The following is a 12,138-nucleotide window of genomic DNA, read 5'->3' as shown; positions in this document are numbered from 1 at the left end:
CCTGAGGCCTAAAAGGAGGTCCGAGTCCACTGGCTGGTAGGCTCGGCAATGCGTGAGTGGTTGTGTGATAGAGACAGACGGAGTGAGAAACAGAGAGCGAGAGGGAAAGCCAGGGGCAGTGAGAAAGACAGAAAGCCAAAGAGGCACAGGGTGTGCAAGAAAAGGAGAGAAAGGGGAAGAGGGGAGAATGAGGCGGTGCTGGGCTCAGTGGAGCCCGGGCTGTGCAAACAGGGCTCACCCACCCCTGCATGCAGCCTGTGGTTGCAAATGGAGGGGAGGGCGGTGCAGTGGATTGCCTAGTATGGCTTTCCTAGCCTGTTTTTGTAACTCCCACTGGATTACTGGCTGGGAGCATGCAAATAAGGTGTGTGGAACTCTGATGTGGGATTGGTTACTTTTGTCACTCTGCCAGGCTTAAAATGAACCTTCCTAGAGGCAGAGGGGGGATCTCACTGCCATCGAGAGAGAAGAGCTGGAGGTGAAGTGGAGCGTGTCCTTGGATTCAAGACCCCTGCGCTGGACCTCCTTGGCTGAGACACCCCAGCAGAGACGGCGACAGTGGAACCAAGAGGAACGAGACAGAGCGGCAGGCTTACCAGAGGTGCACCTAGTTATACCTATCAGCAGAGCTAAAAGATCTTTGTAACACTTTCCCTAAGCAGGGCAGAGGCCAGACAGCAGGGCTAAGGGCCAGAGAGCCGGCCTGAGGGCACAGCACAGGAGAGACTGTCCTAATGAAGAACTGCATCCTGAGTGCACTCCTGAACCTGAATTGTAGCCTATTACTTCCCTAATAAACCCCATAATTGTGTGGCTATTGCAACGAATTATCAAACCCAGCAGAGAAGTAGTGAGCGCCATTGGAGGGATGGCTGGTGTCAGAACTGGTAAAAGGCTGGAGGGTGGCGGTGTGTCTGGCCTCATAGGAATAAGCCTTGGGTTGCTGATGGTGGTTCTGGCTTTCTCTTGTGAAGTTAGAGCCGGTCAGGAGATGCTACCTCCCTGTCCTTTTGCAGGCAGTTAGCCACAATGTCTCATAAACACCTGTATATGCAGGCAGACAGCCCTGTGTTGTCAGCTCCGATCCAGCGAGCACCTCAGCGCCAGGCCAGTTCCTCTCAGCCTCCTCTCAGCCTAGGGCCGCCTGCCCCAGCTACCTGGGGATGGAGGCATAGTCAGTGTGGGAGCTGGCAGTGAGCTGCTGATGCAGATCTGGTGAGGGGTCCAGAATATCCGCTCGATCACCCTCCTCCGTGCTGGCACTGGCAGGGCACGCATCGGGCATCAGGATGAGCTCTGTGAGGCCGTGAAGGTTGGACACGTGGCGGAAAGTCTGCAGCACCACCACCATGATGACCAGACCCAGGAAGAGGTAGGCTGCAGGGAGGGCAGAGGGGTGTGGTAATGAAGGTTATGTGTCAGCTTGGCTGGGCCTGGTTTTGAGTGTCTAGGCAGCTGGATGGGGTTATTTCCTGTGATGAGACTGGTAATCAACTCCATGGTGGAATCTCCTGTGAGCAGCTGCCTTAGGGACGTGATCTGCTTCCAGTTTCTAAGACACTCTGAGAAACGTCTCTAGCTTTTCGGCATGCTTGGACCCTGCATGTAGCTGAGTCTTCATTCAGCAGCCTGCCATATTGCTACCGATCTTGGGACTGTTTCTGGACTTGAACTAGTGGCCTGCCGTGTTGCTTGATAATTTTGGGACTGTACCATTTTACTTGTTGACCTTGGGTTTGTCAGCCTCAGCAGCCAGCAGCTGCCTGAGTTAAGAACAAGCTTCCAGCTTCAGTGGGCTGGGAGCAAGAGGTACAGCTGAAGCCCAAGGTGAGGGGGCCTTCACCCAGTCCCTAGAGCTGGCACTTTGAACTCGGACTTCTAGCTCCTAAACTGTAAGCGAATAAATCCCTATTTGTTAAGACCAACATTTGTGGTATTTTCTATTAAAGCAGCACTAGAGGGCCAAAACAAAGGATGATAGTGGACTTGGGGACTCAGACCCTGAGGGCAGGACCACGGCCCCTCAGGACCTCGCAGGGTGGGGATGGATCCCTCTCAGACCCTCTGACATGGAGCTGTGCCCCCTCACCCTCTTCCTGGGGCAGGCCATGACCCCCTCAGATCCTCCAGGGCAAGGCTGGCCAGTTACCCCAGACTCACCTGTGACCAGCACCTTGTAGAGAGCCCGGTAGGGCTGGCCGGGGGCCTCCCCGGGCACATAGTCACCCAGGCCGATGGTAGACAGGGAGATGAAACAGAAGTACAAGGCGTCCAGGAAGCTCCAGGCCTCCTCAAGGTGGCTGAAGACTGCGGCTGGCACCAGGAAGCAGATGGTCACCACGACCCCCAGCAGGATCACCAGGTGCCAGCGGGCTGCCTGCCGAGGGTCCCAGCCCCTGTGCAGGCTCAGCCAGGACAGGGGTTTGTGGGTCAGGAGCAGTGACAGGCGCTGGGCCGAGGCGGTCAGCAGCAGCATGGTGGCTGGCACTCCCAGGAGCGCAAAGGCAATGGCAAAAGCCTTGCCCCCATCAGTCAGTGGCGTCGTGTACCCGTAGCCTGGAAGGGTGAGGGGAAATCCTTCTGCCCACTCAGCACCCCCACTCAGGGGTCTGTGGATACCCTAACCCGAGGTCTAATACCCCCCCAAACCTGCCCCTCCCACAGTGCCTCCTGTCTCTGATGGCACCTCCATCCTTTCCACTGCTCAGGAGCTGTGACGCTATTCTCTCTCCTCATAAAACTCCTCTCCATTCAGTCAATGAAGCCGATTGTCTCAACCTCCAGAGAGATCCAGAACCTGCCACTTCCCCCAACCCCATCACTACTCCCCAGGTCACTCACCGGGGTACCGTCCAGCACAGGGAAGGGCAGGTCCCTGCTTCTGCCTTGCCCCTAGTCTGCTTCCCACACATGGCCAGAGGGACCCTGTGACCACCCCAGTCAGGTTACATTGGTCCCCTGCTCAGATCTCTCCTGAGGCCCCATCTCACTCAAGGGCAAATATGAAGTCCTCCCTGTAGCCCACAAGGCCCCACATGATCCAGCCCCACCACCTCTAACGTTCCCCATCTCCCTCACTGTCCTCACTGATAACCTAACGGAGCGTACTCCTACCTCAAGGTCTTCTCGCTGGCTCTTGTCTCCCTGTGGAACTCTCTTCCCCAAGTATTCACATGGCTGGCTTCCTCCCTCCCTCCCTTCCTTCAGGTATTTGCTCAAACACCAGCTTCTTGGTGACACCATTCCAGACCAGTCTATTTAAAACCACAACAATCTCTTATCACCTTCTAGGCTACTATGTGGTTTATTTGCTCACTGTCTATCTCCCCGAGGGTGCCAGTCAGCTCCAGAAGACGGGTCCTCTGCCTGGTTCACTGCTACATCCTTGGCAACTGCTGAGTGGGCACTCAATCAGAATTTGTCAAAATAATGAATGAAAGGTGTGGGTTCTAGCTTGGGTCTGAGTTTGTTTCCTCTACTCTAAAATGGGTCTGACAAGCCCCTGACCTCAGGCTCCCAGAGGATTGTGGGGAACAGGAAGGTCAGTGTAGGTGTGAGCTCTGCAAACAGAAACATGATAGAAGGGATTCAGGTGGTGGTGGGACTGGCTCCCTTCGGCAACATCCAACTTACAGGTCTCTTTTCATTTCCTCTGGGAGCTTGTAGTATAATGCCTAAGGCATTTGACTTCTAACCAGAAGGCTGGAGGTTCAAACCCACCAGCTACTCCTCGGAAGGAAGGTTGGGCAATCTACTTTCGTAGTGATAACACCTTAGAAACCCAAGGAGGGGTCGCTATGAGTCAGATCTGACTCGATGGCAGTGAGTTTGGTTGGTTTTTGGTTTTCATTTCCCAAAGAAGCTCTGGTAGCACAGTGCCTCAGGCATCTGATTGCTACCAGAAGGTTGGTGGTTCAAATCCACCAGCCACTCCACGGAAAGATGGGGCAATCTACTTCTATAAATATTTACAGCCTTGGAAACCCAATGGGGGTCACCATGAGTTGGAATCAACTCGATGGCAGTGGGTTTGGTTTTCGATTTTTGGATTTCATTTCCTAGAAGGAACTGGTAGCATAATGGCTAAGTGCTTGGCTGCTGACCAAAAGGTTGGGGGTTCGAATCCACAAGCCACTCTGTGGGTGAAAGATGAGGCAGTCTGCTTCTGTAGATTTACAGCCTTGGAAACCCGGTGGGGCAGTTCTACTCTGTCCTGTAGGGGCGCTGTGAGTCAGAATCGACTTGTCGGCAATGGGTTTGGTTTGGTTCTGTCATTTCCCAGATAAGTCAAACTGGAGGGTCAGATATATGACTGGGGTGGTGAGGGGTCTGGTTTACATTGACATTAAAATGTTTCGCCCATGGGTAAGATGTAGCCCTGGGATCAGTGATAAACTGTGGCAACACTGCATGCTGGGGCAGGCATTCAGCGTGCCTATTCTTCATACAAAAGAATTCCCTGGTTTTAATCTGGACACATGGCCATCTGACATAAAGACAGAAGATTCCCTTCACAGCTGGCTGTGACTCTGTGACTAATGCCTAGCTGGATGCAGTACAGTGAATTGCTTAATATGACCCTTCTAGCCACAGCCCTCCATTTTGTGATGTTTATAAATCCTAGTCTCTATGCCTATTCAGGGTGGGATATACCTTGAGGCCCACCTTGCTGGAGGGTGGGACTCAAGTCACCACCTGCAGTTTCCTTGAAGGCGTATATGTGAATGTTCAGGCCAAGTTTGCTCTCCTTTGCTCTTTATCCTGCATTTGGTTCGCCATGATCTCACCCCTTGAGACAGCAGCCAGTCACCTGACCTGCCGATTGGGGTCCACCAGCCCCTGCACCCACGTGAGTGAGGAGAATCCTCCAGACCTACGCCTGACCCACGGATTAGGGACTCGTCAGCCTCCCCGCCTCCATCATCACGTGAACCATTTCATTTCCTTGGCAGTGTGTGAGTTCTGTGAGACGTTACAGTGAAATAAGGAACCCTAAGATGGGAGGGAGAGTCCTGAGGGGAGGAGGAGGGGTGGATGTCAGAGATGATGGAGTGGCCCAGCAGTCTGGAAAAGTTGGACATTTGCAACATCTTTAACCTCTACCTCATAGGGACCAGCCTTGTGCTGATCCTTCTAAAAGAAATTATTTGAGCACTGGCCAACGAAGTATACACAAAATGGACAAGCAACTTCCAGAAGGTGTCCTAAAAGGGTGGGGGGCACCCATCTCCCTCCTGCCCTCTCTCCTCCTGCTGGTAGAACACAGACAGGAAGGCCGGAGCTGAAGCTTGGACCGTGAGGTGACCTTGGGAATGGAAACCAGGCACAGAGAAGCCCGGGTCCCTGACTATTTAAGTCACTGCAATTTGCGGTTTTTCATTTATGATTCTGACCCTCACAAATACAAGGATTTTGATGGAGGAACTCCAGCAGTGCGGCTGAAACGTCAGGTTTGCAAATGCCACGAAATCCTTACAAACACAAAAATCAGAGTTAGAGTAGAACCGGGCTCTGAGCCCCAACTGACTACCTCAAAGAGCCAAGTTCAAGTCAGTTCTCTGCCATTGAGTCCCCGCATGACCTCAGCCAAGAATCCCCCTCTCTGAGCCTCACTTTCCTTCTCTGCAAAATGGGCTCCTAACTAAGGCCTACCTCAAAGGCAGCAGTAATCATCTGGTGGCACTGTGGTCGGCTGCTAACCCAAAGGCTGGCAGCTTGAACCCACCAGCAGCTCGTGGGAGAAAGATGGGGTGGGCTGCTTCAGCAAAGACCTACAGCTGACAGCAAACTCTCTGGGGCATTTCTACTCTGTCCCACAGGATGGCTTTCGGTGGCTGGAACCAGGCAGTTAGTTAGTTGGCAAGTAATAACCTTAGGAGTTCTTAGGTGGTGCAAACAGTTAAGCACTCAACTACTAGCCAAAAGGTTGGGGGTTCAAACCTATCCCCAGGCAGCTCAGAAGATCTGCTTCTGAGAGGTCTGCCTCTCAGAACATAAATGGTGTTGCCATGACCTGGTGTGGAGTGGGCAGCGAGTAACAGCAGTTAATAACCTAGCCAGGTTCCCACAGGGCGTGGCACCCAGCCATGGGCAAGTAAATATTTGCAATCATTGGAATGCTCTCTCCCGGATTCCCAGTTCCAGGTGGCCGCCCCTTATCCTGGGCCCGCTCCTGTAGCAAGGCCCACATTAACTCCAGGCCCAGGTCTTTCTCAGAAGAGGAAACCAGGACTATTGTGGGAAGAGATCTATCTGAAGAACGTTTCCTTGGTTTTCATTTCTACTGAAACATTCAGGCCTCCTGTCTTCACTCCATGATAAATAACTGACCACCCACCAAAGTTAGCATCACCAACAGCAGTGAGCACCCGCCACATGCCAGCACTTCACACACTACCCTCTTCACACCAAGCCTTGGAGGCGGCCTGTGGTCAAGAGTATGGGACTCTGGGGCGGATGGCCTGGGTTCACGTCTCCACTCTACACCTTCCTAGCTGTGTGACCTTGGGCAAGTTGTCTAACCTCTCTGAATCTGTTTTGGTTGCTGAAAAATGGGTTAATACTGGTTTCCTGCCTCGTAAAGCTGTTGTGCTGATGAACGGAGCTAAAAGCCCTGATGTGGTAAGTCCTCTATTAGGCTATGACTATTATTAGGAAGTGGACAGCGTCAGCATTCCTATTTTACAGATGAGGGAGGACACTAAGGCCTAGAGCTGAGCGACAGCTGAGCAGGGATCCCCGCCCAGGTTGTATGTGCCTGGTGTCTGGGTTTCCTCATCTGCCCCATCAGGGCCAGCTCTGCAGAAGCTGAGACCCAGGAGGAGGGAGAAGAGATAATGACAACCGGGTGAAGCCTGGGCAGCCTCCCCTCCAGCCCAGGAGCAGGTTGGGCCTGCCCAGCCAGGGTAGGGAGGGACAAGCTCCAGGGAAGGGTGGCTCATTCCAGAGTCTGTCCGGGATCCCTCCAGCTCTGCCACTGGGGCTCCAGCTTGTCAATCCACGCAGTGAGGCACCAAGGCAAAGGCCACTTCCACTGCTGCTCTTCAGGAGGGGGAGTTTTAAACCTGGGATAGCCCGACCCCAGCCTCCCCTACTTCCAAATCCTAAACAAAGAAGGAAAGTGAGCTTGGGGCCTGGGGAAGGGGTCCAGGACAGGTGGTGAGGCTGGACTGCAGACCACACAGGGCGTTCCCCGTCAGTGGGGTGCTGAGGTTAAGGGCTGAGGTGGGAAGGGATTTCCCAGGGGGGTTCCACCTGAGCTGGGCTTGGAAGGGGTTCCAGAGAGTTGGTAACCTTAAATCAGTAGCTAATGTTCCAGTCCAAGGAGCTCTGGTAGCACAGTGGCTAAGACACTTGCCTGCTAACCAGACGGCTGGCGGTTCAAACCCACCAGCCACTCCTCGGAAGGAAGGTTGGGCAATCCTACTTCCGTAGTGATACTGCCTCGGAAACCCAAGGAGGGGTCGCTATGAGTCGGGGCCGACTCGACGGCACATAACAACAACAACAACAATGTTCCAGTCCAATGGTTCAAACCCACCAGCCGCTCTGCAGAAGGAAGATGAGGCAATCTATTTCTGTGAAGAGTTCCCACTTTGGATACCCAATGAGGGTCGCTATGAGTGGGAACTGACTCAGTGGCAGTGGGCTTGGTTTTGGTGTTTTGGTCCCAGCTCTAAGAAGATCCTGGGTCCAAAGGATTGGGAGAGGGGTCTTCAGGCAGAGGGGCTTCTGAACCTAGGGCTGCCCGAAGGCAGGTGACAGAGAACGACATTGCTGAGGGGTGATTAGAGGGGACGGGGTCTCAGTCCTTGGTGAGTGTGATGGCAGGGCTAGTCTAGCAAACTGCTTACTCACCAATGTGCAAATCAGTCCAGGGGGACTAAGATCACCCACTTCTGACACCCAATTGTGTGGCAGATAACAAACCCCACTCCACCTGCCGGCGGCATCCTGTGGAAATCTCAGTTTCTCTGCCCTGTTCAGCATAGAAGGAGATGTTGTAACGCAGCGGTTAAAGCATTCAGCTGCTAACAGAAAGGTCGGTGATTGGAACCCACCAGCCACTCCGTGGGAGAAAGATGAGGCAGTCTGCTTCTGTAAAGGCTTCTAGCCTTGGAAGCCCTACGGGGCAGTTCTCCTCTATCTTACAGGGTACTATGAGTTGGAACTGACTTGATGGCAGCAGGTTTGGTTTTGGTTTGGGGCTCAGCTTAGACCCCAGCAGGGGTCTCTCTCATCCCTAGCCACCTGGAGTGAGGTCAACGGATTACAGCCACAAGCTTGAGAGACCACATGACTCCTTGTAATTCAGACCAGCCAGCCCCTACTATTCCTTTGGGTCCTATAATTTGCTGGAATGACTTATAGAATTCAGAGTATATATAAATGAAGAGCCAGACAGGGGTCACAGAGCAGGGCTTCCATGTTCTAAAGATATGCTATGGTCATCAACCAGGAAGCTCCACCTGAGCCCCTATGTTCAGGGCTCTCATTGGCCTCACCACACAGCCATGAAAGATTACATCATGCCTCATGCGACTTTGTCAGAGTCAGACCCCCGGGCGGTCCCTCTTGGTCTGGTCAGCTCCTATTCATTAGCCTCAGATGCTGGTACAGCTCGACAAGAACACAGGCCAAATGGCTTTCTGCAACGTGACGTGACACCCCACAGTGAAGATCAAGGGATGAGAACTGCACGGTCTTGGGTGGTGTTATGGATCGAACTACGTTCCCTTCCCACGCCCCAATCACTTCTGAGATATAAGAGTAGATCAAGCACAGAAGCAAGGAGGCACAGATGGGCGAAGACAGATACCACAGTCTACATGAAGATGCCAAAGAGCGGAGGGAGAGACACCAAACATAGACAAGGACCTTACCCCAGAGCTGACAGAGACAGAAAGTCTTCCCTTAGAGTCACTGCTCCGAATTCAGACTTCTGGTCCCCTAAACTGCGAGGAAATCAATCTGTTTGTTAAAGCCACCCACTTGTGGCATTTCTGTTAGAGCAGCGCAAAGAAACTAAGACAAGCGGATCCTGGGGAGGGGCCAGAGACACAGAGGAGTGTCGTGGACGGAGCTTCAGGGCCAAGACAGGCTGCCACAACGCTGGAGTGGTGAGAGGGGTCCCAGCCAGGGGCCAGGGGAGACTGGAGGGATCCCAGGTACCCAGGAGAAGCCCCTTAGGAAGTCCAGAGCAGGCAGGAGAGCTTGGGTAAGGGCTAACAGGTACAGAGAGCCAAAGTTCCTGGGCTGGTGTCCTGTGGGGGAGGGACTCTGCTTTCACTCACTGAGTGTGGAGGGCACTGGGGTCCCTGATATGGGATCCAGGTGGTTCTGGAAGCTCTCAGGGTCCAGAGGGGTGTCAGGATCTAGAGAGGGGTGCTCAGGTAGGGGTTTGTGGGTTCCAAGAGGCCCCCACGGAAAGTCCCTGGCTTGGAAAGGATTAGGGGCTTTTGCGGGAGGTGGTTTTGAAGGCTCCTGTAGATTGCCAAATCTTCCTTCCGAGGAGTGGCTGGTGGGTTTGAACAGCCAGCCTTCTGGTTAGCAGTCAAATGCCTTAGGCCACCAGAGCTCCCCTCCCCCTTTTCGTTGTTTGGTTGGAGAGTCAGTGGTCCCTCTAGGCAGCGCTCTGGCTCCTTCCCTGCTGGGTGCCTTAGTTACCTGCTGCTGCTATAACCGAAACGCCCAAGTGCACGGCTTTAAAAACAGAAATTTATTTTCTTACAGTTTAGGAGGCCAGTAGGTAAGGAACTCTTACCCTTACAGGGTGCTGGCTCTCTGGGGGAGGAACCTCATGTCCTTTCAGTTTCTCAGCCTGGGCCCTCGCAGATCTTCCCGTGTCATGGCATCTGCCTTCCTCTCCTCTGCCAGCTTGCTGGCTCCTTTAATCTTTCACATCTCAGGAGACTGACTTAAAACACGTCCTACACTGATACTGTCTCATTAACATAACAAAGAAAACCCATTCCGAATGGGATTACAACCACCACAGGAGTTAGGATTTACAACACGTATTTTTGAGGGGCACAATTCAGTCCATAACTGTGGGGCCCTTTCATGCATCCACAGTTGGGGACTGTTGTGAAGGTCCCTGAATTAGAAGACTCAAATCCAGAGAAAACTGAGGGTGTCCCTGTTGAGAAGGTCATCCTATCCTGAGGGCTACCAACGTCAAGATGGGCTGGGGTCCCTGGCAAGAGTCCTATGTCCCGAGTCAAGGATATTTGCTGGAGAGTCTGGTGTGGGGAGAAGGGTGGGGTGGTCTTTAGTCTGGAGAAGGGCGGGGGCCTCGCTGGTTGGGGTCCAGAGGGGTGGGAGTTGCCAGGTCCCTGCCGAGTGATCTCTATCAGTAGTAAAGTCTTGCCAGCTGTGGAGTCCTGAGGGAAGGGTAAGGCCAGGTCTGATGGTTAAGGGTTCTCTGGCTGGGGCTCCAGGGCCAAGAGTTTAGGGCTGAGATTTCAGGGTACTGGAAGGATATATCCAGGCTCTCAGGTGGCTTTGTTGGAGGAATGGTGGTCCTGAGACCAAGGGCGGGGGTCCTTTTGTGGCTGATGTCTGGGTGCAGAGGGGGTGGCGGCCTCAGGCAGGGCCCGGGTCCTCGCTAGAGGTCTCTGAGATGGGTCCCCAATGTCCGCTGGTAGCTACCCCGAGGGGAGCGCTAGCCCGGCGGAAACTCGGGGATTTCCGGCGAGGAGGAAGGGCTAGGATGAGGGCTCCCCGAGGAGGGCGGACCAGCAGTGTGGGTCCCGGGTCCTCGTTGGGGGATGATGGGGGGACAAGGGAACTGCATGGGGGTCACCAGGCTTCGAGGGGGGCAGGGACGGGATGAGGTCGTGCTCACGTACCTACAGTGGTGACCAGCGTGCTGGCGAAGAAGAGCGCCGAGGCAAAGTCCCAGGTGGCGTCCGAGGTGTTGGAGAACGCAGAGCGCCCCAGCCGTCCGGCCGCCAGCACCCGCTCCACGAGGGTGTCCAGGGCAGGGGCTGCCACACACGGGCTGCGCTGCAGCAGCTGCGCCCGCAGCGTCCGCAGCTCGTCTCGGAGCCGAGCCTCGTGCGGCGCCTCCAGTCGCGACACCAGCAGCGCGCCTAGGACCAGGTACCCGACGTACGCGCCCGGCGCGCCCGCCAGCAGCGCGCCCCGCCGCATGGCGCCGGCGGAACCCGCGTCCCGCCAGCCCCCGGCGGCCCCGCTGACGTGGCCCCCGCCTGCCGTCAGCCCGGAGCCTAGTTTCAGTTCCGGGAGTGCAGAAGGCCCGGTCAGAAAGGTCCCAAAGAGGAAGAAGAGGAAAGGGGAAGGGCGGGGTGCACGAACGCCCCGCCTCCGGGAAACTGAGGCACGCCTACTGCCGGGTGCAGGTGCTGGCAAGGTAGAGCCTAGCTCTCCCGGATCCTGGAGAACAACGAGAGGAAAGGGAGGCGGGTATTTTCCCTTCTCTCGTTTCCCTGCAGGAGTCATGGTGGAGACGATCTGAACTCCCCTTTCTGTTGGCGAACCGAGGAATCGTTCCCCAACTTCTCAGGGCTACTGCGTGAGGCTGCGAAGACTGCACCGCAGCACGGCGCCTGGTTCAAGGGGCAGGTGGAGGCTGAAATGCAGCCTTAGCTCCATTCGCCTAGCCGTGCGCCTGGAGTGGGGTTGCGTCCACCAGCAGGAGGCACCCGTCTAATTCACAACGAGGACACCATAGGGGCAGGTGCCCCCTCTGCCCTCCTGGATAGGGTGGGGATCCTTATTCACCAAATCATTGCTTGGCTCCCACTTTCTGCCTGGCCCTTTGCTGGGCGATGGTGGGGACACAGCGGTGACTGAGACAGCCCTGGGCCCTGCCCTCTTAAGGCTCCCAGTCTAAAGGGAAGACAGGCCAACAGAGAGTGAACCCAGAGCAATCCAGGCTGTGATGGGGGAGGCGCTGGCAGAGGGCTTGGGGCAAGGACAGGGAAGCCCAGGGACTGTGGGAGCCCAGAGGAGGCAGTTGATTCAGCTTCGGGAGGTCAAGAGGGCTTTTTGAGGAAGGGAATATCTAAGCTGAGACCTGAGAAATGAATAGCAGTGAGGAAGGGTCTCTTTTCTGGCACAGTTACAAATATACCTCCCTATTATGGTTCCTAGAGCTCTGGTAGCGTAGTGCCT

At 54.8% G+C, this 12,138-nt stretch overlaps 1 protein-coding gene across 1 annotated transcript; it reads right to left on the bottom strand.

Moving 5' to 3' along the window:
* Window positions 1-1,153: 1,153 nt before the first annotated feature.
* On the bottom strand, window positions 1,154-11,154 carry KCNK6 (potassium two pore domain channel subfamily K member 6). Its single transcript, XM_007955506.1, has 3 exons — window positions 10,851-11,154; window positions 2,161-2,556; window positions 1,154-1,377 (listed from the first exon to the last, which is right to left on the bottom strand). Exons 1-3 carry the CDS (start codon window positions 11,152-11,154, stop codon window positions 1,154-1,156), a joined length of 924 nt encoding a protein of 307 aa, XP_007953697.1.
* Window positions 11,155-12,138: the final 984 nt, after the last annotated feature.

Source organism: Orycteropus afer, unplaced genomic scaffold (assembly GCF_000298275.1).
Source record: "Orycteropus afer afer isolate SDZICR_OR568_19922 unplaced genomic scaffold, OryAfe1.0 scaffold00507, whole genome shotgun sequence".
Taxonomy (NCBI): Eukaryota; Metazoa; Chordata; class Mammalia; order Tubulidentata; family Orycteropodidae; genus Orycteropus; species Orycteropus afer.
The sequence above is the reverse complement of the archived record's forward strand: the minus strand, read 5'-3'. Positions and strand labels throughout refer to the sequence as shown.

Bases quoted from the DNA above. Each gene is read 5' to 3' on its own strand.
- KCNK6 (XM_007955506.1), bottom strand. From the start codon at position 11,154: ATGCGGCGGGGCGCGCTGCTGGCGGGCGCGCCGGGCGCGTACGTCGGG. The intron at 2,557-10,850 runs GTACGTGAGCAC...TCACCCTTCCAG, and splicing joins CACGCTGGTCACCACTGTAG to GCTACGGGTACACGACGCCA. The intron at 1,378-2,160 runs GTGAGTCTGGGG...CCCTCCCTGCAG, and splicing joins CTACAAGGTGCTGGTCACAG to CCTACCTCTTCCTGGGTCTG.